General features: G+C 46.4%; 1 protein-coding gene across 1 annotated transcript in view; it reads right to left on the bottom strand.

Annotated features, from left to right (window-relative positions):
• The window catches only part of PDE3B (phosphodiesterase 3B), a 137645-nt gene that overhangs the window by 10344 nt on the left and 102699 nt on the right, over positions 1-24602 (bottom strand). Inside the window, exons 13-14 of the mRNA XM_060261334.1 lie at positions 14430-14633; positions 10549-10710 (exon numbers count right to left, since the gene is read on the bottom strand). Of these exons, the coding sequence (XP_060117317.1) occupies positions 10549-10710; positions 14430-14633 (366 nt within the window). The remainder of the gene's footprint in view (positions 1-10548; positions 10711-14429; positions 14634-24602) is intronic.

Genomic DNA, 24602 nt, shown 5'->3' with positions numbered 1-24602 from the left:
GGTGGGTCTGTATGTCAGAGAGGGTATACAGTCCATTAAGACTGAGGAAAAAAAATTGGATTCCCTTCTAGAAATGCTTTGTGTCGAAATAGAAGGCCCAAAAGGAAATTCAACTATGGGAGTTTGTTATCGTCCACCAAATCAAAAGACAGAGGACGATTATAATATGATGGAAGGATTAAAGATAGCGGCTAAATGTAAAAACTGTGTCATAATAGGTGATTTTAACTACCTGCAGACTGATTGGGTCAATATGTGTTCAGGTCGAGAGAAAGAGATTGAGTTTCTAGATGCTCTCAATGACTGTGCTATGGAGCATATGGTCTCAGAACCTACCAGGGGTGGGGCGATCCTGGATTTGGTCCTAAGTCATGCCCAAGACTTGGTGAGAGATGTAAAAGTGATCGCACCACTTGGGAGCAGTGACCATAACGTTATTGATTTCACCATTTGTATAAATAGAGAGTTGCCCCAAAAGACTGCCACAACCACGTTTAACTTTAAAAGGGGTAAATTCTCTGAGATGGGGAAGCATGTAAAGAGGAAACTGAAAGGAAAGGTAAATACAGTCAAAACCCTTGGGGAAGCTTGGAGGCTATTTAAAACTACAATCCAAGAAGCTCAGATAAAATATATACCACAAGTTAGGAAAGGCACAAACAGGTATAAGAAAGGGCCTGCATGGTTAACAAACAAAGTAATGGAAGCTGTAAAAGGTAAGAAGGACTCCTTTAAGCGGTGGAAAGCTAGTCCAAGTGAGATTAATAAAAGGGAACACAGGCTGTTGCAAATCAAATGCGAGACTGTGATCAGGCAGGCAAAAAGGGACTATGAGGAGCATATTGCAAAAATCATAAAGACCAACAATAAACATTTCTTCAAATATATTAGAAGCAGGAAACCAGCCAGGGAGGCAGTGGGGCACTTGGATGACCAAGGCGTAAAAGGATTACTGAAGGAGGACAGGGAAATGGCTGAGAAGCTGAATGCATTTTTTGCCTCCATCTTCACTGTGGAAGATGAGAAGTGTTTGCCTGCTCCAGAACCGCTTATTTTGGAAGGGGTGTTGAAAGACCTGAGTCAGTTTATAAATTAATGGGTAAAACAAAAAAAGGATTAGCAGGCATCCTATACAGGAGCATGAATTTAGGTAACGAAGGAGCAATAAGCTACCTTCAACGGTCATGGAGTTTAGAAGGCCAAATAACGAAACGAACAGGGGAGAAGATAATGGAAGGTTTAAAAAAAGTTAAGATACATAAGGTTAGAGAAATGGAATTGAAATTTTTCACCTAATGGTATAGAACTCCGGCTACTTTAGCCAATATGTTTCCTGGGTTGAGCCCTAAGTGTTGGCACTGTAAGAAAGAAAAGGGATGGTATTCCCACATGTGGTGGGAGTGTCCTGAGGCCAAGAAAAAACAGGTTGCTTACCTGTAACTGATGATCTTCGAGTGGTCATCTGTGCAGTCACACACATGGGTCTTGCCGCAGGCAACGGATCCGTACCTCGGAGCTCCAATAGCTCGTTTATAACGTCTTTTGGCGCGCTTTCCTCCCGCCCTGGGGAGCAGGCAGCGACTGCGCATGCCTGGAGCGGGGGGAGAGCGCCTATTCCACTCAGTTTCTTCCAGCCGCCACTGGCAGAGAGACTAGAAAGGTAAGACAAGAAGTACCAAAAGCCAGCAGCGGGGAAGGCTGGGTGGGCGTGTGTGACTGCACAGATGACCACTCGAAGATCATCAGTTACAGGTAAGCAACCTGTTTATCTTCTTCGTGGTCTCTGTGCAGTCCCACACATGGGTGACTAGCCAGCTAAGTGTCCTGGAGGAGGGTGCTGGAGAAGAAAAAGGTTAGTCACATGGCCTAAGGCAAAGATTGTATGACATAGAGACATAAGCGGATACACTCACCCCATTTCAGTGAAAGATGGATCTGAGGACCGCTTGGCCGAAGGAGGCGTCACGTCTTGCACGAACGTCCAACGCATAATGGGAGACGAACGTGGAGGGAGAGGACCACGATGCAGCAGCACAGATGTCCTCTAGGGAGACGCCGTGCAAAAAAGCCGAAGACGTCGAGACCGCTCTGGTAGAGTGAGCCTTAAGGCCTTCGGGCAGAGGCTGCTTAGCCAGTTCGTAGCACAGCCTAATGGCGCTAACTACCCATTTAGATAGTCTCTGGGTAGAGATTTTGAGTCCCCTGCAGGGGTTTCCGTATGCCACAAATAGATTAGGGTCCTTACGGAAAGGCCGTGTACGATCAAGGTAGAAGGATAAAGCCCTTCTTGCATCCAGCGAATGCAGGGCCCGTTGTCCGTGATCTGTTGGGTTTGGAAAAAAGGTCGGCAGAGAGGTCGCAGTCGATAAGTGGAACTGGGAGACAACCTTAGGAAGGAACGCAGGGTCCGGTCTGAGGACAACCTTTTCCTTGTGAAAAATGGTGTAGGGAGGGTCGTGGCGGAAGGCGCATAAGTCACTTGCCCGTTTTCCAGAGGTAAGGGCAATCAGCAATGCTGTCTTCCAGGAGAGGAGACTGAGGTCTATGGTAGCCATAGGTTCAAATGGTGCTTTCATAAGCGAGGAAAGAACTAGGGATAAACTCCAAGTTGGGACAAGGGGTTTAACGGGTGGATTGAGGTGCAACATGCCCTTGAGAAAAGACTTGGACAAGGAATGAGAAAAAACTGTTTTGCCGTCTACCGGGTTGTGGAACGCAGAGATGGCAGAGAGATGAACTTTCAAGGATGAGTAACAGAGTCCTGATTTCTGTAGGGAAAGTAAATACTCCAGGATCATATTGAGAGGTACTGATTCTGGGAGTAGATGGTTAGCAGTCGCGAATGAACAGAAGCGTTTCCATTTCCTTTGGTACGAAAGCCTTGTGGAGGGCTTCCTAGCGTTTAGAATAACGTGGGCTACCTCTGCGGAGAGGTGGGAGGTCGAATTCTCCAGGCCGTTAGGGCCAGTACTTGAGGATTGTGGTGCAATATCTGACCATTGGCTTGGGACAAGAGGTCGCTCACGAGAGGAAGGCGACGGTAGGTGTGATGAGATAACTGGAGAAGTCTCGTGAACCATGGTTGCCGTGGCCACCAGGGGGCTACCAGGATGCAGTCCGTGCCGTCTCGTGTGATCTTCGTCAGAACCCGAGTCAGTAGGGGGGTTGGTGGGAAGATGTAGTGGAGGGGGCCCGTCCATCTGTGTAGGAAGGCGTCGTTCTCCCTTCTGGAGAAATAGCGTGGGCATTTGGCATTGTCCCGTGAAGCAAAGGCATCCACCTTGGGTGTTCCGAAGCATCTGAAAATGCGTCGGAGGTAGGTTGGATTGAGGGACCACTCGTGGTCGTCCAGACGAAACCTGCTCAGAGAGTCGGCCAGAACATTGTCTACGCCTGGGAGGTGAACGGCGGTCAAATGGATGTTGTGCTCCAGACACCATTCCCAGAGCACGATGGCTATACGGCAAAGTCTGAGAGACTTGGTTCCCCCTTGCTTGTTGATGTAATAGACAGTTGCCATGTTGTCCGTTGAGATCTGGACATGGCTCCCGTTGATCAGGGGAAGAAAGGATAAGAGGGCCCTGTGTACGGCAATCAGTTCTAAGCAGTTTATGTGCATGGCCCTCTCGGAGGGCGTCCAAAGGCCTCTGACGGTCTTGTCCTGTAAGTGGGCTCCCCATCCCCACTTTGAGGCATCTGTTGTCACAACAGCTACTGGAGGCATCGGTAGGAACGGCATGCCCGCGAGAAGATTGCTGGGTACCGTCCACCAGGTAAGGGATGAGAGAGCTCTCTGGGGAACCGTGAGTAGGGTGCTCTGCGGTTGCAACAGAGGATGGTAGGCTCTCACAAACCAGAGCTGTAGATGTCGCATCCGTAGCTTGGCAAAGTGGATGACAGAAGTCGTGGCGGCCATGAGGCCCAGCAGGCGTTGTATTGTGAATGCAGACTGGCAGGGCTGTCGTTGAATTGACCTGGCTAAGGTGATGATGGTGATTGCTCGATCCTCTGGAAGGAAAGCACGGTGGAGAGAGGTGCGAAGGAGAGCTCCTATAAACTTGATGTCCTGCGTGGGCTCGAGATGGGATTTGGATGTGTTCACACGAAGGCCCAGGGAATCGAGGAGGGAGAGCGTTGTGCTGATATTGGTCTGCAAACGATGCTGAGTCGGTGCTATGAGAAGCCAGTCGTCTATATATGGGAAGACTGTGATGTCTCGGAGTCTGAGAGCCGCTGCCACCACCGCCATACACTTGGTGAATACCCTTGGTGCGGTGGAGAGGCCAAAGGGCAGGGATACGTACTGGAAGTGGTCTTGCCCCATAGCGAATCTTAAATACTTCCGATGATGAGGTCGGATAGTCACGTGGAAGTAAGCGTCCTGAAGATCTAGGGAAGCCATCCAGGAGTTCCTGGGAATAAGAGGCAGGATGGTGTGTAGGGAGATCATTCTGAACTTCCTGCATTCGATGAAATTGTTCAGCTTCCGAAGATCTAGGATAGGGCGCTTTCCTCCATCGCGTTTGGGGACCAGGAAGTATCTTGAGTAGAATCCCGTGCCTCGATGTTGAGGAGGAACGGGTTCTATGGCATTCTTCTGGAGCAAGTCCAGAATTTCCTGCTGCAAGAGAGCAGATGGAGGTGTGGCTATGAAGTGGTGGTGGTGTGGTGGCGAAACGAACTCTATTGCGTAACCTAGACGCACGATGGTGAGGACCCAAGAGTCGGTGGTGATGGAACTCCAACTCGGGTAAAAAGGGGATAGTCTGGTATGCCTGATGGGAGAGTCAAAGAGACTGCTTGCCTGTCTGAGATTGTTTCTTAGAAGGTTGGGCCCGTGGCCTCTGATGAAAAGGTTGCTTTGGGAGAGGTTTCCTTTTCCAGAAATCTTGAGACTTGGGAGACCGCTGGCGGCGTTGGAAGGATGGCTTCCACGGTCTCTGCCTATTAGAGGGCAGTGAGGTTGGTTGTGTGACACCAAGTCGTTTGGCTCTTTTGCGGCCGTCATCGACGGATGCAAGGACCTCGTCCGTGGACGCATGGAAGAGTCCCAGACCGTCGAAGGGAAGGTCTTCTATACGCTGTTTGATGTCCGGCTGCAAGTTGGTAGAGCGCAGCCAGGCGTGGCGACGTAAAGCCACCGAAGTTGCAAAAATTCGAGAAGAACAGGAGACCGCATGGCGGATAGAGTTGATTTGTTGTTTATTGACACGGGAGAGCTCAGAGACGAGAGACGACACAGTCTTCTGAGATGAGTCAGGCATGGATGCAATATGAGGGGTAATCTGGTTAGCCAAGTTGAAGGAGTAAGCCGCAAAGTAGGCTAAATAATTGTTCAACTTGGAGTTGGTTGAAGAAAAACTGTAGATTTTCTTAGCCAGAGTGTCCAATTTTCGACCCTCCCGGTCCGGAGGAACGGGGTGGCGAGATTGTTTGGTCTTGGTGGCGGAATGAACAACGACAGAGTTGGGTGCCGGGTGAGATGCGAGGAATTTGCAGTCAGCTACGTGCACCCTATAAAGAGAATCCAGGCGGCGAGAAAGTGTAGGGATCGAAGCCGGCTTCTCCCAGGCTTCCTGGAGGCCTTCAAGGTGTACAGGGAGCATAGGAAGCGTGGAGCTATCTGGAAAATCTGCGCGGACTAGGTCGTGGACCACGTCCGAAACTTTTGGTGAGTCGGAGGACATAGGGATGTTTAGTGCGGAAGCCATGGTTGTAATGAGATTCAGGTAGGCCTTAGAACTGTCGGATGGTGAAAGCCTAGGAGGCTGGTCGGATGAGGGTGAGGCAGGGGCCTCCTCGGAGTCGGAATGATCAGAAGTGTCTCTATCCGAAGCCGAGAGGGGACGTTGTGGAGACTTGGGTTCAACAGGTGAAGGGTCCCGGGGACGCTTGAGTGGCGAAGCCGGTGGCTTGGAAACCGATGCGGATGCTGTTCTGGAAGAATCTCGGTTTCGAGGAATCACGGGAGGCTGCACAGGTGCAGTCTGGGAGTCGAAGACGTCTCGGGTCCGAAGGGCTGCCGCATCATCTCGGGTGCGAGGGTTTGGTTCTTCTCGGGGAGAGTAGTAGTGTTGGTAATCATCGTAGCAATCTGGTGACAGGTGGCGGTAATAAGGAGATCGTTGGTCGCGTGAACGGTAGTAGTCGCGGGTTCCGGGTGAATAATAATCCCTGAGTCGAGGCATATAAACATCTCTGGGGAGAGGCTCGGGATCGAAGTCGGAGAGATGCCTATAGCTGTGGTGCGATGGTGAACGCAGGTACCGATGGTAGCGCGAGTGAAGTCGAGGTGATGGAGACCGAGAAGGAGAACGGTCTCGTGGGTAGTCACGGTGGTAGTCACCATACCGGGACCGGGAGCGATCACGGCGAGGGTCCTGGTAGTCGTGACGACGCGGAGATCGATGCGGAGAGTAGGGACGATCTCTGAACGGAGATCTCGGACGAAGCGGAGACCGCGAGCGAGAGCGGGCCCGTGGGGATCCAGGTCGGAGCCGATGAGAGGAAACTTGTGTCGAGGACTCCTTTAGCAGTGGTGCTGCCGTGTCTTTAAGCAATGGAGTCGTAATGTCCTTCTGCACTGGCGTTGTGACGTCGAGGAAGGATTCGGGTCCGAGAAGTGGAGCCTCGGTGTCGAGGATATCATCAGGAGGAAGGCTGTGAACCGAGGGCGATCTCGAGCCAATCGGAATCACTTCGATAGAGGGTTGAGTGAGGCGAGGCATTTCCGAGATAACATCGGAAGGAGCCGAGAGTTCAATAGGTAGAATCGGATTCGATTGCGCGGAGGCCGTTTGGGCGGTCGATGCGGACGATTGCGCAGCCGTAGCAAAGGCGGAAGTATGCACGGAGGTAGAAGCCGACGGGTCGTGATGCTTCTTAGGCGCCGAAGTGGTCGGGCTGGAGGTTTTCGGGCCCGAGTGGTGTGGCTTCGACAGGCTCGATTCGCCGTGACGAGTCTGTTTGGGCGCCTTGTGACCCTCAGAGTGCTTAGAAGCCTTTTTATCGGACTTATGCTTCCTAGGTACGGTAGGAAGGGCCGAAGTTGCCGAATCTCCCGCTCTCAGTGGGGGAGGCGGCGGATCTGAAGTAGACACTGCGCGTAGAGAGGATTCCATGAGGAAACTACGAAGGCGGGCTGCTCTGTTCTTGCGCGCCTGCTTGCCGAAGCAAGCACAGTGGTGGCAGTTATCGGTTCTGTGGGATTCCCCCAAGCAAAAAAGGCAGAGTGAATGACCGTCCGAGGACGGAATTTTAGAACCACACTGCCTGCACCTTTTAAAGGTGATTTTCCCTTCCATTCGTTCCGGACAGGGGAAGGAGGGAAGGGAGAGACGAGAAGAGGGGGGGGGGTAGAAAGAAAAAAGGCTGAAGCGCAGAATCGGGTAACCTTTTTTTTTTTTTTTTTTTTTTATATTAATGGGACGAAGAAGGAAAAAATAGAGTAAATAGTGAAGAAAAGGGAGGAGTAGTACGATACCAAGAGACGAGCCAGAGGAGGAACGCAACGAGGTAGGTGTTGTCCGGGCGGCGGAAGGGAAGAAACTGAGTGGAATAGGCGCTCTCCCCCCGCTCCAGGCATGCGCAGTCGCTGCCTGCTCCCCAGGGCGGGAGGAAAGCGCGCCAAAAGACGTTATAAACGAGCTATTGGAGCTCCGAGGTACGGATCCGTTGCCTGCGGCAAGACCCATGTGTGGGACTGCACAGAGACCACGAAGAAGATCTATGGGATATGGTAGTGGGAATGATAAAGAAATTCTTTCAGGTAGAGCCGAGAATTAACTTTGAACTAATGCAGATGAGTTTATTAGGAAATGAAAAAATAGGGAAGAACAACCAACATTTACTAAAAGCAATGATATCAGCGGGTAAAGCGGTAATAGCGGCAGGATGGAAGGATAAAAGTAAATGGAAGGAAAGTACTTGGCATAACTACCTCTTTGATTTTGTCCAGTCAGATATAGCCGCTATAATGGTGCAAGAAGAATCATGGGAAGAAAGAAGATCAAGAATTAAAGAAAAGTGGCTGACGTATCTGAAATGGGCGAAGGAAGAAAGGAGAGTGGACATTCAGTGGAAGCTTCGAGTCCTTTGTCCCTGGCTGGAAGAAGAAAAGGATGCATAGACTAAGGGGGGTGGGTTGGGGGTAAATGTAAAATGGATATCAGAAACCATGTAGAGAAATGGATAATGTATTAATAATAAAAATATACATATTAAAAAAGAAAGACCTGAGTCAGATTGAGGTGACAAGAGAGGAGGTCCTACAACTAATAGACGAATTAAAAACTAATAAGTCACCACGTCCGGATGGCATACATCCTAGAGTTCTGAAAGAACTCAAAGTTGAACTTGTGGATCTTCTAACAAAAATCTGTAATCTTTCATTGAAATCTGCCTCCATTCCTGAGGACTGGAAGGTAGCAAATGTCACCCCCATCTTTAAAAAGGGTTCCAGAGGAGATCCGGGAAATTACAGGCCAGTCAGTCTGACTTCAATACCAGGAAAGTTGGTAGAAACCATAATCAAGGACAGAATGAGTAGGCACATTGATGATGAGTAGAACATGAGATTGAGGAAGACTCAGTATGGGTTCTGTAAGGGAAGATCTTACCTTACTAACCTGTTACATTTCTTTGAGGGGGTGAACAAACATGTGCACAAAGGAGACCCAATAGATGTTGTTTACCTTGACTTCCAGAAAGCTTTTGATAAAGTTCCTCATCAAAGGCTCCTTAGGAAGCTTGAGAGTAATGGAGTAAAAGGACAGGTCCTCTTGTGGATCAAAAACTGGCTAATTAATAGGAAGCAGAGAGTATAAATGGGCAGTCTTCACAGTGGAGGAAGGTAAGCAATGAGGTGCCCCAGGGCTCAGTACTGGCTCCCATGCTCTTTAACTTGTTCAAATGATTTGGAGTTAGGAGTAAGCAGTGAAGTGGTCAAGTTTGCAGATGACACTAAATTGTTCAGGGTGGTGAGAACCAGAGAGGATTGTGAGGCACTCCAAATGGATCTGTTGAGGCTGGGTGAGTGGGCGTCAACGTGGCAGATGAGGTTCAACGTGGCCAAGCCCAAAGTAATGCACATTGGGGCCAAAAATCCCAGCTACAAATACAAGTTGATGGGGTGTGAAATGGCAGAGATTGACCAAGAGAGAGATCTTGGGGTCGTGGTAGATAACTCACTTAAAATGTTAAGACAGTGTGCGATTGCAATAAAAAAGGCCAACGCCATGCTGGGAATTATTAGGAGGGAATTGAAAATAAATCAGCCAGTACTATAATGCCCCTGTATAAATCGATGGTGCGATCTAATTTGGAATACTGTGTACAATTCTGGTCACTGCACCTCAAAAAGGATATTATAGCATTGGAAAAAGTGCAGAAAAGGGCAACTAGAATGATTAAAGGGTTGGAACACTTTCCCTGTGAAGAAAGGTTAAAACGCTTGGGGCTCTTTAGCTTGGAGAAATGTCGAGGTGACATGATAGAGGTTTACAAGATTATGCATGGGATGAAGAAAGTAGAGAAAGAAGTCCTTTTCTCCCTTTCTCACAATACAAGAACTCATGGCCATTCAATGAAATTGCTGAGCAGTCGGGTTAAAACGGATAAAAGAAAGTACTTCTTCACCCAAAGGGTGATTAACATGTGGAATTCACTGCCACAGGAGATGGTGGCGGCTACAAGCATAGCCAGGTTCAAGAGGGGGTTAGATAAAAATATGGAGCAGAGCTATTAGCCACTATTAGCAAAAATATGGAGCAAAGCTATTAGTGGCTATTAGCCTGTGTGTGTGTGTTCAATGAAATTGCTGAGCAGTCGGGTTAAAACGGATAAAAGAAAGTACTTCTTCACCCAAAGGGTGATTAACATGTGGAATTCACTGCCACAGGAGATGGTGACGGCTACAAGCATAGCCAGGTTTTGGCCACTGTGTGACACAGAGTGTTGGACTGAATGGGCCATTGGCCTGATCCAACATGGCTTCTCTTATGTTCTTATGTTGTGTGGATCTTTTGTATAATGAATATATACTATTGTTTAGTACATACCAACAATGATGCTCCTCCTTTAGCAGTCTGAGTGACATTATGTCATTCCCCATTTCCATCATCTTTGTTGTTACATGTTTGGCAGGAAAAGAACCATCTTTAACAACATTCCTAAACAGCTGGAAGAATATTGGGCTGGATCTCACAGATACACTTGTGCAAAAAAGAGGGGGGCATTTTGTTTGCCCCTTCTTGCAGCAGCTACATGTGCTGCATGGTGTTTTGCTCATAATGGTCACCTGAACCCTAGGCAGTGGGGTTACTGGATCATAAAAGGGGCTTCTGAGAAAAGGAAAAGAGGGGGAAATTCTTTAATGAGCTCTTCATATTCTCACATCCATGGAATATAGCCATGGTCTTCTGAAAGAGTCTTGTAACTGTGGAGACACAGTAGGCTTGAAGCAAGAGCCTTGCCTTTCATGAAATAACTGGTTTCTTTATAAACAACTATAAATAGAGACTCTTTTAAGAGCTGATCTTCCAAGCCTACCTGCTCATAAAATTCATTAACAATGCCTTCTGTCCATTTCAAGTGCAAATCTCTTGCTTTTGCTGGGCCATTGATATCTGCCAGTTTGATGCACATCTGACACACTAATAGACGATCACTTTCATTGTTCCATTCAATACCATGATTGTTTAAATCACTGATCTGTTTGAAGGGAAAAACAGCTTTGAAAATTCTGGTGCATTCTACTATTATTTATTTTTCAAATATTAATCCTTGGCATTATTCCCTTAAAGCAGGGGTAGAATTCTGGTTGGGGCTGCTTTGCATATTAGGCCACACCTCCTTTGAGGCAGTCAATTCTCCAAGAGCTTACAAGGCTCTTTTTTGTAAGCTCTTGGAAGACTGGCTACATCAGGGGTGTGGCCTAATATGCAAAGGAGCTCCTGCTAGAATTCCACCCCCACCTTAAAGGCTAACAACATTAATTTCAATTTGAGTTTTCCTGTGTGAGGAAGTGAAATGTGATACAAAAACTCATATTGAAATAAATGTTAATCTATAAGGTGAAACTGGACTTTTGTTTTACTTTGCTATAACAGACTAACACCTTTGCTATAACAGACTAACACATTGTAATTATTTGTTTCTTAACATTAATAAACAGATTATAAAACATTTTAATCCCTACTTAGTAAAATAAAAATTTATTTAAAAGATATTTGTTTTCTTTTTCATATAATTAAAGGCTTTATCTTGGGGCTTCTGTTCCAATGGGAGCAATGGGGCATTCTAGAAATACATACAGTTGGCCACATCTCTCTGAAAGGGCAGGTAAGCCTAAGCACATTATGTTGAAAAGACTGCCATTTCCTTTTTACTTAGTTTTCAAATTTTGTACCATGCCAGCATCAGTCAATATAGCTAATTCTCAATATGGCCCATCTGTGGATACTTAAAATCAGATATTTGACCCTTGGACCAAGCCTGAGAAAGGCCCTAGGTTTGCAGAAAAAGCTGACTTTATAAAAAAAAAAAATGGGGGATATCTCCCCCAAATAATAAAAACAGCACCTATTGCTTTAAGAAGCTAATGCTTTCAGTAGTACTTGATAGCAGGGCTGGTGCCAGGCTTGTTGGCTCCCTATGTGAGGCTACCTATTTGTGTCCCACCCAACCAATGCTCAAGGCAGTCTCTTATGAGAAAAAATTACCCTTGACCCCATCAAAGCACAGAACAAGCAAAACCAGATACAGTGAAAATAATGCACAAAATATTACAAGGTGTGTTGATCATTTGGAGACTGCTTTTCATGATTAAAAAAAACCCCAAAAGAGATGAATCACAGAATGTTGGTTTACCTAGTGTGGTGCTACTTCCTTCTCCCCCACCTAAAAATTTTCTCCTCAGGCACCAAACTGTCTGGACACCCCACCCCCCTGCCTGCCCCAAGCTTGCAGCTGCCTTCACAACAGAACTGAGGGGAAAGTATCTCAGAAGGGCTGCCACCCAGCCTTGTCCCCAGGCAGCCTGCGGAAGGAGATTTCCCAGCAATGTCCAGGCCCCCGAGAGAGATTTCCCTAATATCAGAAAAGGAGTCAGCCTCTCCTTAACTGTTTTACATTTCTTGGTGCAGAAGGACTGAGGTGGGATTTATACCCAGACCCTGGCTCTGCCCTGGCTGGCTCCAAGCAGTCACAGGGGCCAGTGGTGGGGTGGTAGAGGCACCGCAGGAAGATGAGCTGCCTGGGGTAAGGCAGGTGAGCAGAGGAGGGCCGGGGAGGCTTTAGGCTGGGAGGGCAGGCTGGACCCAATGGGATATCACAGGAGCTGGTTGGCTCACTGGGGAACTGGTGGGGAGGGGGTAGCTGAGGTCCACATAGCGGGGGGGGGCATCTAGTCTGCCTGCAACAGCCAGCTGGCTCCTTTCCCCCACCACCCCTGCAGCTCTTTTGGGCACTGGTCCTGGCTGGGTCCCCTAAGGTGCTTCCCCCCTCAGCGCCGCCCACCCTGATAGCTGGCAGCACTTTTTGGATGATGGCAGTCCTCCCAAGGAGGAGGTCTGGATGGAGAGAGAGCCATGTGTGCCTCACAGCCACTCATGCCAGGCCAGCCCTAGCCTCACTGAATGTTGCCACCTGGCTGCCCATCCAGGGATTGGAGCTTGGTGGCAGCTGCTGCCTCTGCCTGCGCTTCCTCCTTCTGGCTTGCAGTACCCTCACCCTGCTAGCAGATGATACCCTAGGCAGCAACCTAATTGGCTGACTCCCTAACACTGGCCCTGCTTGCTAGGCAATCACAACAGTACTGCCAGCCTTGTTTTCTCTCAGTAAAAGGTAGGGGGAGTGGGCAAGGCCCTTTCAGGGCTACTTTGGCCTTATGAAGGAAGACTCGTCAAGGCCATACCTGGTAACAACCCTAAGCAACCTCCTACCATGTGACTTGCATGGCTTATCTAGGCTTGGCTGCTTGCTATTGTTCAACAGCAGTCATCCTTTGAAAGTCTGTGCGGTGTAGTAGTTACAGATTAAGATCTGGGAGACTCAGGTTTGAATCTTCAGTGTGCCATGGAAGCTTGCTGCATGACTTTGGGTTAGAATGGAGCACAGAATAATGATGCCCCTTGTGTCCCCGTTATTGAAAAAGTGGGATATAAATGAAGCAAATTAAATATAGTTGATCAAAAGGTTGATTGTTAGATGGAAAATAAAGACAAAACATGACAGGTAGAGAGAAATAGTGCAGACAGGGGAATACAGGAGAAAATAATGTGTTCCCCACAAGTTCTCACAGGTTCCCCACCATGGTGCCCAGCAGCTGGGCTGCCACTGTGCAACTGGACAAGACCTTTCCTGGGGAGAGTCTGCCAGGAAGATAGAAAGCTGAAGACAAAGCAGATGAAGGTAGGTGGAAAGGAGAGAAGGAAACAAGAAAAGGGGAGAGGTTATGGGGGCTTTCAGGGAATCAAAAGAAGAAATAGTGGTGTAAGGGAAAATGAGATCCTCTTGCAACTCTTTGGGCGTTTTCGCACTCACGTTCAGCCGGCGCGACCCCCCTCTTCGCACTAAATGCCGCGGAGCAGCCTTTTGTGCCAGAAACTCCCGGCACAAAAGCCGCTCAAATGTAAACCGCCAAAAAGCAGTTTCCGTTTGCGCGGCTTTTGCGACGGGAGTTTCCGGCTCTTCCGGCTGCTCCGCGGCATTTAGTGCGAAATCCACGCAGATCCTGCGTGGTGAAGAGGGGGGTTGCGCCGGCTGAACGTGAGTGCGAAAACGCCCTTTGTGTCTTTAAAAGATTGGTCCTGGACGCAATCCAGTCCCTGGGTTTTTTGGTAAATTGGGCTTACAGAACTAAAAATAATAAAGCAAACAACAATGAAACTTCAAGCAACAGTATCACAATAATAGTCCACCCTACAGATACCATCTGCCAGTCACCTCTTGGGTTAGCCACGCTTATTATAAACAAAGTGTTAACTAGAGTAGGATTATTTCAGAGAGCAGAAAGGCTCACAAGGGAGAAAGGATATCCTAAGCTGCTTCGGATCCGAGCTGTTTAGGGCTGTAAAGCAAAAAACAGTGCTTTAAGGATGTGTCTGGGAGCCAGTGAAGTTCTCTTGGCATGGTTGTATATGCCGCTTTTTGCATATGACAGGCATGAAAGCATAAAATGTTAAGTAATTTTTGAGAAAGGCAGTATGTTTAGAATATAAAGGAGTTCATTCTAACCTTATAAATGTAGTCTTTTAATATGTGTAGGGGCTTTTAAATCACATATGAGCACTCACACAAGATAGATTAGTACATATAAAGTAGGTTAACTAAAACTATTGTTTTAATAAAGTAAATGTCACCTGTTATCATTGAGAGATAATGCTAATATTATAATTCTTCAAATGCAGAGATAAATTTGTGCAACAAACCTTAGCATTAAATTCAGCAAGGAAGTCAAAATGTTTTTTGAGATCTGTGGCAAGGATTGCTTCAATCACTAAAAGTCTGAATCGTTTGAATTGTATATTATCCAGACAAGGCAGAAAGTTGTACTCTGGAAGAGATAAGAAAAGACTCCATGCAGAAGCAGAGTGATGGTTTTCTAGAACAGATCTGTCGTTGTACAGCACAGCCTACAGGACAATTAAACACAAAAGTTTTAAGACAAATCTCACAGAAATATGACTCTATAAAGTATTTTACTTTTAGCTAAATGTAAATTTACTTTACCTAAACATTTGAATATTGGTCTGCTTAACTAAGTATTAACTATTTTGTTTAGTAACAGCTCTCTATATTCTCAAGCAAAGTAAGATGTTTCTCAACACCTGCTACTAGATCCTCCTTACTGGAAAATGTCAGGGAATGAACCTGGGACCTTATAAATACAAAAGAGGTGCTTTGCCACTAAACCCTTTTGGATTTTGTGAACTCTGACATATCCATTTTCTGGCTTTAGTACAGAATTGGAAATAGTGTATGTCTCCTGTTTCAAGTATCATGTTGTTTTCTGTGTTAAGCACCTTACGGGTTGGATTCTGGCTAAATTGTCCATCTGTAGAATAAAACTTTCTTGTCTCCTCACTCCCATTGATATCCACTGCTGCTCCTGGGGGATAGGGGAGCCTGATATGAGGGTAGTGTGCAGTGGGAAGAGGAATTGGTGGGCATTTTCAATTTGGTCTAGGTCCAACTGTTGCCAATGACCATCATCCTGGATGTGTGCTGTTTGTCCTGACTACATCTTGACTAATTTCATCTTGGCAGTCATTTGTGGTGAGTCAAAAGGAGTCATCTGGACGTAAGGAAGCTGATGCAGCTTGTGGGGCAGGGGAGAAATCAGGCAGAGTCAGAGACCAAAACCTGGGTGAAGGAGAAGAAGGGCTGGCAGAGAAGAGCTGGTGGTGCGTAGCATCTGTCTGTCTTGGGGGGGGGGGGGGGCGATCTTGCACTTCCACTCTCTTGATTTGTGCCAAGTTTGCATTTGCTGGAAGGGATCATATCTTCTTTGGGGAGTTGGGAAGCACTAGTCTGATCTATGCAGCTAGTGGAACAAGGGGCACTTCCATGGGACCTGTTCTAAAATTCTGCTGCTCTTCCTTTGTCCAGCGTCCCTAGTGCTCCACAAGCCTGCTTATCTGTAACTAATGGTCTTTAAGTGGTCATCTGCTGCCCCGCTCCCCACAATGAGTGAAGCAATGGATGCATTTAAATAAAATAAACCCTCATGGACTTTATTTCTCCCCCTCCAGATCCAAATGCTTCCCAAACAGAGGCTCATGAACTTAACTTCTCCTCCTCCAGCCTTTGGTATAGGCTTGCTGTTACAGGACGTCTTCCTGCTTCTGCAGCTGATTGGCTGCAGAAGCAGAAAGACCTCCCATCCCCCGTGCCTCTCCGACAACCATGAGGTTCACAGTGAGGGTGAAGTAGGAGGAGGGCTGCCAACAGGCTCATCTTTCCACTTCCCAGGCTCTTGGTAGGGATCAGGAAGGAAAAAGGGGGACCTCTGAGGGAGGGAGAGTGGAGGCAGGGCAAATTTGAAAGGGGGCAGAGCCTCATGAGCCCCCCCTCCGCCACTGGCTACAGGCCTGCTGAGAACCACCCCCCCCCCCCAGCTCAGTCACAGCCAGGAAATAAACAGATTGCTTACCTGTAACTAATGATCTTCAAGGGATCATCTATGCCTTTACACATTTGGGTACTATGCCCACACAGAAGCTTACATTGGAGTTTGAAATGTTCCGATGCTGGATTTTTGGGGTGCTTTCCTTGGCTTTGGAGAGCAGGCAGTGAGTGTGCATGCTTGGAACTTAGGGAAAGTGCCATCCTGCTCAGTTCTGTCTGCCTGTGGTGGTAAGTCCCATCAACAAGGTTAGTAGATGAGAAATGCCAACAGTAGGGATGGCTGGGTGTGTGTGTGACTGCACTGATGACCACTTAAAAACCATTAGTTACAGATAAGCAACTTGTTTATCTTCTTTGTGATCTCTGTACAGTCCCACACCTGGGTGACTAGTGACCTAATGTAGACAGGATGGTGGATGCTGGTATATATAGTAAAGTAACCATGCACCAAGTTTATATCTACTGAAAAAGGCAGCAGATTCAAACATATTCATAGACCTGAATTGCAATGACAGTCAGTCAACAGAGTAACATACACAAATAAGAAAATAGTCAGGAAAATATGGATGGAACCACCACCTGTCCAAACAATGCAGCTTGGCATGCTCTCAGCTCAAAAGCATGGTGTGAGATGAAAGTCACTTGGAAGCACCATGTGGCAGCAGCACAGATGTCAGCAGTGGAAGTGTCACCAAAGAGAGTGGCCAATGTTGATATAGCCCTGGTGGGATGGGTGTTCAGGTAAGTGGGCAGAGATTGTTTTGCTAACTCATAACAGAGACAAGTAGTAGTAGTACTAGAAGAAGAAGATGGTGATTATTATTATATTGGATACCTCTCCCTACACTCTGAATCTCAGTGTCTCAGAATGGCTTACAATCTCACCCCCCCCCCCCACAATGGAGGTAGGTGGGGCTGAGAGGGTACTCGCAGAAGTTGCCCTTTCAAGGACAGCTCTGTGAGAGCTATGGCTGACCCAAGGACATTCCAGCAGCTGCAAATGGAGGAGTGAGGAATCAAACCCAGTTCTCCCAGATAAGAGTCCATGCACTTAACCACTACATCAAACTGGTTAGTGTCTGGGAGGAAATTTTGGAACTCTTGTTAGGTTTGCCATAGGCAATGAACATGTTAGTATCGCTGTGGAGGAATCATGTATGGTGACAAGGTAGAAAGACAAGGCTGTATGGATGTCCAAGGCATGAAGAGATTGTTGGGCATCATCCGTAGGTTCAGAAGGAACGTAGGCAGGACTGTAGATTGCAAAAGGAAGGTGCCACCTTTGGCAGGAAGTTGGCATTCAGGCAGAGCACTACCTTATCCTTCTATATATACTATATACAGAGGGCCAGCATGGAAGGCAGAAAAGTCACTGGCTCCTTAGCAAAAATGAGAGACACAAGAAAGGATGTCTTCCAGGATAGAAGATGAAGAGCTAACATGCCCATAGGTTCAAAGGGTTTTTCCATGAGTTTGGAAAGAATGAGAAGACGACTCCATGCAGGAACAATGGATTTAACTGGAGAGTGGACTTGTAGGAGGCTTTAAGCAAAGTCTTAGTCAATCTATGGGAGAAGAAAATGCCACGGTCCACTGGATTATGGAAGGCAGAAATTTCCACAAAGTGTACTTTCAGCGATGAAAAACCAAGTCCTGAACTCTGAAGAGAAACTGAGTAGGAGAAAATGAAGGGCAGAAAGGTAGCTTCCAGCAAAAGACCTTTACTGTGGGTGAAAATAGAAAACGGCTTCCAGTTACCCTCATATGTGCATCTGGTAGTCCAGTCAGCAGGTAGTAAGGAAGGAACTGATGTGGGGGTGGGGTTTCCCTTCGTTCCAGGCATACACAACCTATGCCTACTCCCCAGAGCTGAAGGAAAGCCTGCCAAATATCTAAAGTTCAGGGGTGTCGAACTCATTTGTTATGAGGGCAGGATTTGACATAAATGAGACCTTGTTGGGCCAGGCCATGTGTGTCATAAAATGTAGTGCCAGGTAGCGAACATATAAACTTCATAAAGGGCAGAGACAAATACAATTAAAGATTTTTTAAACGTAAAATAAAACATGCTTAGAACATTAGCACACTTGCAATATTTTGTTTTACAGTCTCTGATAAATGTCACCTCTTGCTATGAATTATTGCATCAAAAATGCAGGCAATGTCTGTGCTGTACCAATCTTGAATATGCTGTTCAGGTGTTGTTCAGGTGTGCACATCTGTAAATTGCAAATCCACTTTTGATTTATTGACATTCATTACAGAGATCTCATAGTCAATGCTTTGAGCCTAAGACCAGAGGAAAACATGAAGCAATTGGGCATTGTGAGCTTTTGTATATAAGTTGCTTCATGTGCTGGTCAAGAACATGTGAAAGCACTATGACACAGACTGAGGGCTATGTGCTTGTCTACAAAACTATAATCTTCCCCAGAAAAAATACAACTCCTATGTGGCAGTGCACAGAGACAGCCATGTACAGTGGTCAATATCAGCCTACTATCTGGGAAGCCTAAGTTCAAGATCCCCAATCAAAGGAAAATATGAAAGAAAATCAAGGGAAATTTGCTGAGTAAACCTGGGCTTGACACACTCTCATCCTAATCCTGGCTTGTTGTTATTGCTCTTCTAAATAGTTCACATGCTTTCCTATTGAGAAAGACAGGAAGGCATGAATACAGTGAAAAAGAGGAGGGAAATCCAGTTGCACCCATAACAAACCCAACCGAACTCTCTCTCTCTGCAGCAAGGCAAAAAGCTCATACCTTCAATAAAATGTCGCTATTCTTAAAAGTGCTTTCTTTGTATCTCTCCCAATAGTGGGGACTGGGTAAAGGAAGTTCTGGCTCCTTCCTTCCTTCCCCAAGGGACAATGAGAGGGAGGAGCTTCAGCCATTATAAGGAAGAGAGGCTTGGCTCAGTAGCTCTGTAGTGTAATTGATTGAGCCTGGCAAATTTAATCAACGCAGCAGAGCTATAGAGCCAAGCTACTTCATTGGCTGAAGCTCCTTCTCCCTTTGAGAAAAGGGAGGGGAAAGAGGGGAAGAGTGAGGAAAGGTTGCTTTGCTGGCTGGCTGCAGAATAGAAACACAAAATGGCGACCGAAAAAAGCAGGCATGGGAGAAGGAAGCAGACAATGGTCAGTTGCTGGTGGGCCTGATTGGAGCCCTCTGGAGACCAGATCAGGCCCGGGGACCATATGTTTGACACCCCTGCCTTAGGCTTATTGTTTATTCAGAAAGTCCCTGGACTTCACCAGTTATTTTAGTTCAAAAGCTGGATAATATAGTAAGATTTTATGTTGATTATCAAAGGTTAAACAAGGTCACAGTCCAAAATGTATCTTTTATACCAAGGGTAGATGAACTGGTAGAAACCATTGGGGCTCCACATTTCATTTCCACTATAGACTTAACAAAAGGATACTGGCAGGTGGTCATGGATCCTAAGGACCATCCGAAAACTGACTAGAAAGGGACTGTTAGAGGTCATGGTCTTAGCAAAGTTCCAGCCATGCTCAAAAGGCTGGTAGGTAAACTGTTAATGCAGTTAAAGGTTTTACTCTTGATTATATTGATGGATTGAGGTTCCTTGTGGCTGGTGAAGGCTAGTGGTCAGAGAATACGGGGCCCTCTAGTAAACATTATCAATCTGTCACTGGATTCAGGGGTCTATGAAAAGGAAACATGGGTGGAAGACAGTTTTAGACTGATGGATTTTAAAAAATTTTAATCTCCCTGCTTATAGAACACATTCTAAAGGTCGCCATAAAGCAGGCCTCGCTGCTTTGGTGAAATCCAACTTACCATTTAAGGTGGTCCTCTTGGATCCTTGCCCGCCATTTGCCCAGGCTTTATTGCTGTCCTCTCCAGCACTGACTCTAATCATGATTAATGTTTATTTAGCCCCTTCTAATGGAGAGCTGGAGTTTAATGCTGTCTGGGAGAAATTTTCTGATTATGTGATGTCTTTATCTAGGAAATTCCATACTGCTCAGCTCATGATTTTTGGTGCTTTTAATGCTCGGATAGGCAGTAATAATCAGAAACAGATCTCTCATTTTGGCTTTGAAGCGGCTGAATCCCTTCCACTACAATTATGTTTGCCCTGCTGTTCTAAAGATACTTTAACCAATAAGGCGGGTCTTAGATTAATTGAATTCTGCATAGCATACAATGCTATAATATTTAATGGTCTCTCCAAATTTCCGGCTGCAACTGAGTTTACTTTTTTTCCCCAAATGGGGTTGCAGTGTGATAGATTTTTGTTTGGGTTCATCCAACCTTCTGTCATCTATTGATAACTTTTACATTGATTCACGCATGGAAAGTGACCACTTGCCCCTAATTCTATCTTTAAGATTGGATCTGGAGGTTAATATGGTATCATCTTCCCAATCTGTGAAGGTCTCTGAGAATGTTCTAAAAAAAATCCAGTGGTCCCTGGCCCTAGAAAGGGAGTTTTCTTCCCTCTTTGGCTCTGAAGCACTGTGCAGATTAAGGGATTCAATCATAAATTCCAATTCAGATGATACAATCCTTTCAGGATTCTCATTATTAATTGATTACAGTAATACTAAAGCTAAACCTGTGATCTTGTCTAGGTCCAGTTTCTCTAGCTGGTTCGATACAGATTGTTTAGCTTGGAAACAAGAACTGAGAGCACTATTTAAAGAGGCCTGTCACTCCAAAGACCCAGCAAAAATTAAAGCCTATATTGCTTGTAAGACAGCCTTCCTGGAGCTTATTACATCCAAAAAGAAAGGGTTTTTTCAGAATAAATGGAACCAACTTTACCACGATAAAATCTAATGATAATATGGCTTTATGGAGAATCATTTTGGGTAATCTAAAAAACAATTATGTTACTGACCCAAATATTTCTGCGCAAACATGGGTTGATTACTTCTCTAACATTTTTGCTGCTCCATGTGTATCCCCTCCTATCTTAGCAAACCCCACAATTACTGATATGCCAGTCTGGCCTCCAGTAACTCTAGAGGAAATCAGTGACTTATTGAAGGATTTAAAAGCAGGTAAAGCACCAGGCCCTGATGGCCTTTCCGTTGAGGTATTCACGAAGTTTGCTGATTGGTGGCTCTTGCCCCTTGCAAAATTGTTCTCTTTCATTGATCTGCATGGCTCCATCCCAGACTCGGCTTGATTCTATAATTATCCCAATTTACAAAAAGGGGGGGTTGGAGTTACCAGAAAATTTCCACCCCATTAATTTATTATCTTGTCCCGCCCAGCCCGGGCGGGGACTGCACGGAGGAGACCCCCCGGCGCCTGCCAGCCGTTCTAAGCCCTCGTTGTCGCCCCAAGAGCCTTCCCCACCTCTCCAAGCCCCCGTGGCCCCACCCCTCACCTCGACTGACGGGGCGCCAGCAGTCACCCGAGCGACGCCTCCCAGATGACGAGCCCGGCTCCGAGTCCACGAAGTCTGGCCAGGGCAAGACGCCGGGGAGCAAGAGGGAGAAGCTGAGCCCAGCACCGGGCCAGGAGGAGGAGGAGAGCCGTTTGTCTCATCGCAGCGCGAGACGCCCCATCGCAGCACGCAGCCGAGGGCTAGGACGCCCGAGGCATGCCCAGTCAGCCCAGCCCTGGCTCGTCTGGGGCTTTGAAGGGGGGAGGAGCCAGAGAGGGGCAGGACCCGGGAAGGGGGAAGGTTGGGTCGGGAAGCATAAAAGGAGGGAGGGAGGAGGTCGCTGAGGAAGCTGGCTGACGCTCAAAGAGGCTGCCTCGCGAGAGAGAGGGACAGGAGCCACAGCACAGCCAGGAGGGGAACGGGGGCCTGCGGTGAAGTAACCCAGCGCCCACCCCCCTGTTTCTGAGACCTCCGGGGAACGCCCCAGAGTGCCCGGGAGGGGCAACGGCGATGCCGGGAGACCGAAGACCCGACATATCTATAGTGGGCAAATTGTATGCTAAACATTTAGAACTCTGATTAACTGACTGGATGCACCTAGGCAACATCATAGGTCCTGAACAAATTGGCTTCTCCAAAGGCAAATCTGCTATGGACCATTGCTGCACTCTGGCCTTCCTTGCTGAAAAATATATGCATATCGATACAAAAAAATTATATGCTGCTTTCATTGACATGAAGGGCGCATTTGATTCAATAGATAGCACCCAACTATGGATTAAGCTAGGTTACCTGGGAATGGACCCTCGTCTGCTGTTTCTCTTGAGAAAACTTCATTCTAATACTTTTTGCCAAGTGAAATTTTCTTCTAGTGGCAACTTGACTAGCAAAATCCCAGTGTTAAAGCTGGTTAAACAAGGTTGCGTGCTGGCCCCGCATCTTTTTAATTTATTTTTAACTGACCTGGTACATTTTTTGAACCCTATTAATGGTCATCTGATTAAATTGGCAGGCCGAGCGGTCCCCTTATTACTTTATGCCGATGATACTACCATCCTCTCTTGCACAAGTGTGGGCCTGCAAAGGTATTTGAATGCCTTCCATGACTACTGTAATTGTAATTCACTCTCTATCAATTATGCCAAATCTAAAGTAGTTTTCTTTGCAAATTGCTGGCGCCCACAGAGATGGTTTATTGGCAAAGCAACAATTGAGCAAACAAATTTTTTTAAATACTTGGGGATCACTTTTAATCACAAGTTAAGCTGGGTTTCACATCGTAACAACACTGTCAACTTGGCTAAATGTTCGGTTGCTCAAATTAAACAATTTTTCTTTACAAGGGGCAACCAATTAGTTGCGGCAGCAATTCAGGTGTTCAAAGGTAAAACGCTAGCCCAAATTCTCTATGGTATCCCTATATGGATCTCAGCATTTACCAGGAAAGTGGAGGGCATCCAAGCCTCATTCTTTAGACAAATTCTTGGTATGCCAAAATGTGTGTCCTACTTTGCTCTCTGCTCTGAAGTGGGTCAGTCTTTGGTGAAGACAAAAGCCTGGATTGCAGTGTTTAAATTCTGGCTCAAAATTCACTTTAGAACGGATCCTAACAGCCTTCTTGATTGTATGAAAAGAGACCCATATATTTCATCCTGGTCAGCAGTGCTTATGTCCAAACTTAACCAGTTGGCGTTAGAGGTTGATGATTTTTTTACTTCTGACGAGTCATATATCTTCAGATGTATTAAACTGAGATTGTTGAAGTTGGAGGAAACGAAACTACGTCCAACAGACTCTTATATTTGCTCCCCAGCTTCCTTAGGTCTTTATGCTTTCTGCAGCAAAATGCCCCATTATCTATCAGACTTAACCATTCCAAGTAATAACAGGGCATTTATGTTGGCTAGACTAAATGTGTTTCCCTCCAAAGTTTTACAAGGGAGATATCATCGAGTCCCTTTAGGTTACAGACTCTGTTCCTGTGGAGCGAATATTCCTGACTCAATTCAGCATATATTGCTTGATTGTTCCTTTTATCATAATCTCCGTAAAGATTTATTTTGCAAGCTTTTTTTCTCCCCAGATTTGTCTATTCTGCCAACCTGTTATCATTTATTGAATGATACTGAGGGGGAGGTTAGCGACGCTGTGGCAAAATTTTTGGCTGACATCCTTAAATTTAAATCTGACCATGTATGAATGCATCTGTAAGCTCAGTTTCATTTTGATTTTATCTCCAATGTTTAAATTTTTATATTTTGTGTATTTTTATTTGCAACTGTTATGCCATTAAAGGTTTGGTATGGTACAGAAAGCCTCCATGATTCGTAGAATCATAGAGTTGGAAGGGACCTCCAGGGTGAAGATTCCTTCTGTCCCTCTAATTGGGTGGCAAGGTTCTGGAGGGAAACTAGTCCAGAGAAGGGCAAGACCTTGGAGGAAAGCATAAAAGGGCCAAGCACAGTCAGGGTGTGTTCTTTCCTGAAGAGGCTGCAGGCAGGGAAGTTCTCTCTGGAAGGCTGAGCTGGAGGTATGTTGTAGTCTAGGGAGCCTACAGATGGGAAGAGATCCTTCACCCAAAGGAGGTGGTGAGTTTGGTATTAGTAGGAGGGAATGTCTAGTTAGTTGCACCAGGGCTTCTATTTATTTGCACCAACCTTTATTGTTTTCATATTCACTATAGCACTAAATCTTTATCACCTACTTATTGTTTTAGAGCACTAATAATAAACTTCTTTTTGTTGTTATACTGTTTGGGTCTTCATGTCTCCTTGGTCACAGTTAAGAGGCATTTGCTAATAAGGAAGACAGGGGTGGTTGGGTGCTCTGGGCCCTCCCATGAAGACCCTTACCAGCGTGGTGCCAGCCAGTAGAAGGCCCTCCTAGGTCCCTGCTGTGTGACAGGCCCTTAATGGTCTGTGACTTATGTATTTTTGGGACCCCCTCTCCTGGTATATTTCCTGGAGCGTACAATGATCTGCTGTTAAGAACTTAGTTGTGGTCCCCGGACTGAGAGATTTCCGGCTGTCCTCAACCAGGGCTTTTAGTGCCCTGGCCCCAACCTGGTGGAACTCTCTGCCAAGTAACATCAGTGCCCTGCAGGACTT

Source organism: Heteronotia binoei, chromosome 21, assembly GCF_032191835.1.
Source record: "Heteronotia binoei isolate CCM8104 ecotype False Entrance Well chromosome 21, APGP_CSIRO_Hbin_v1, whole genome shotgun sequence".
NCBI lineage: Eukaryota > Metazoa > Chordata > Lepidosauria > Squamata > Gekkonidae > Heteronotia > Heteronotia binoei.
The sequence above is the reverse complement of the archived record's forward strand: the minus strand, read 5'-3'. Positions and strand labels throughout refer to the sequence as shown.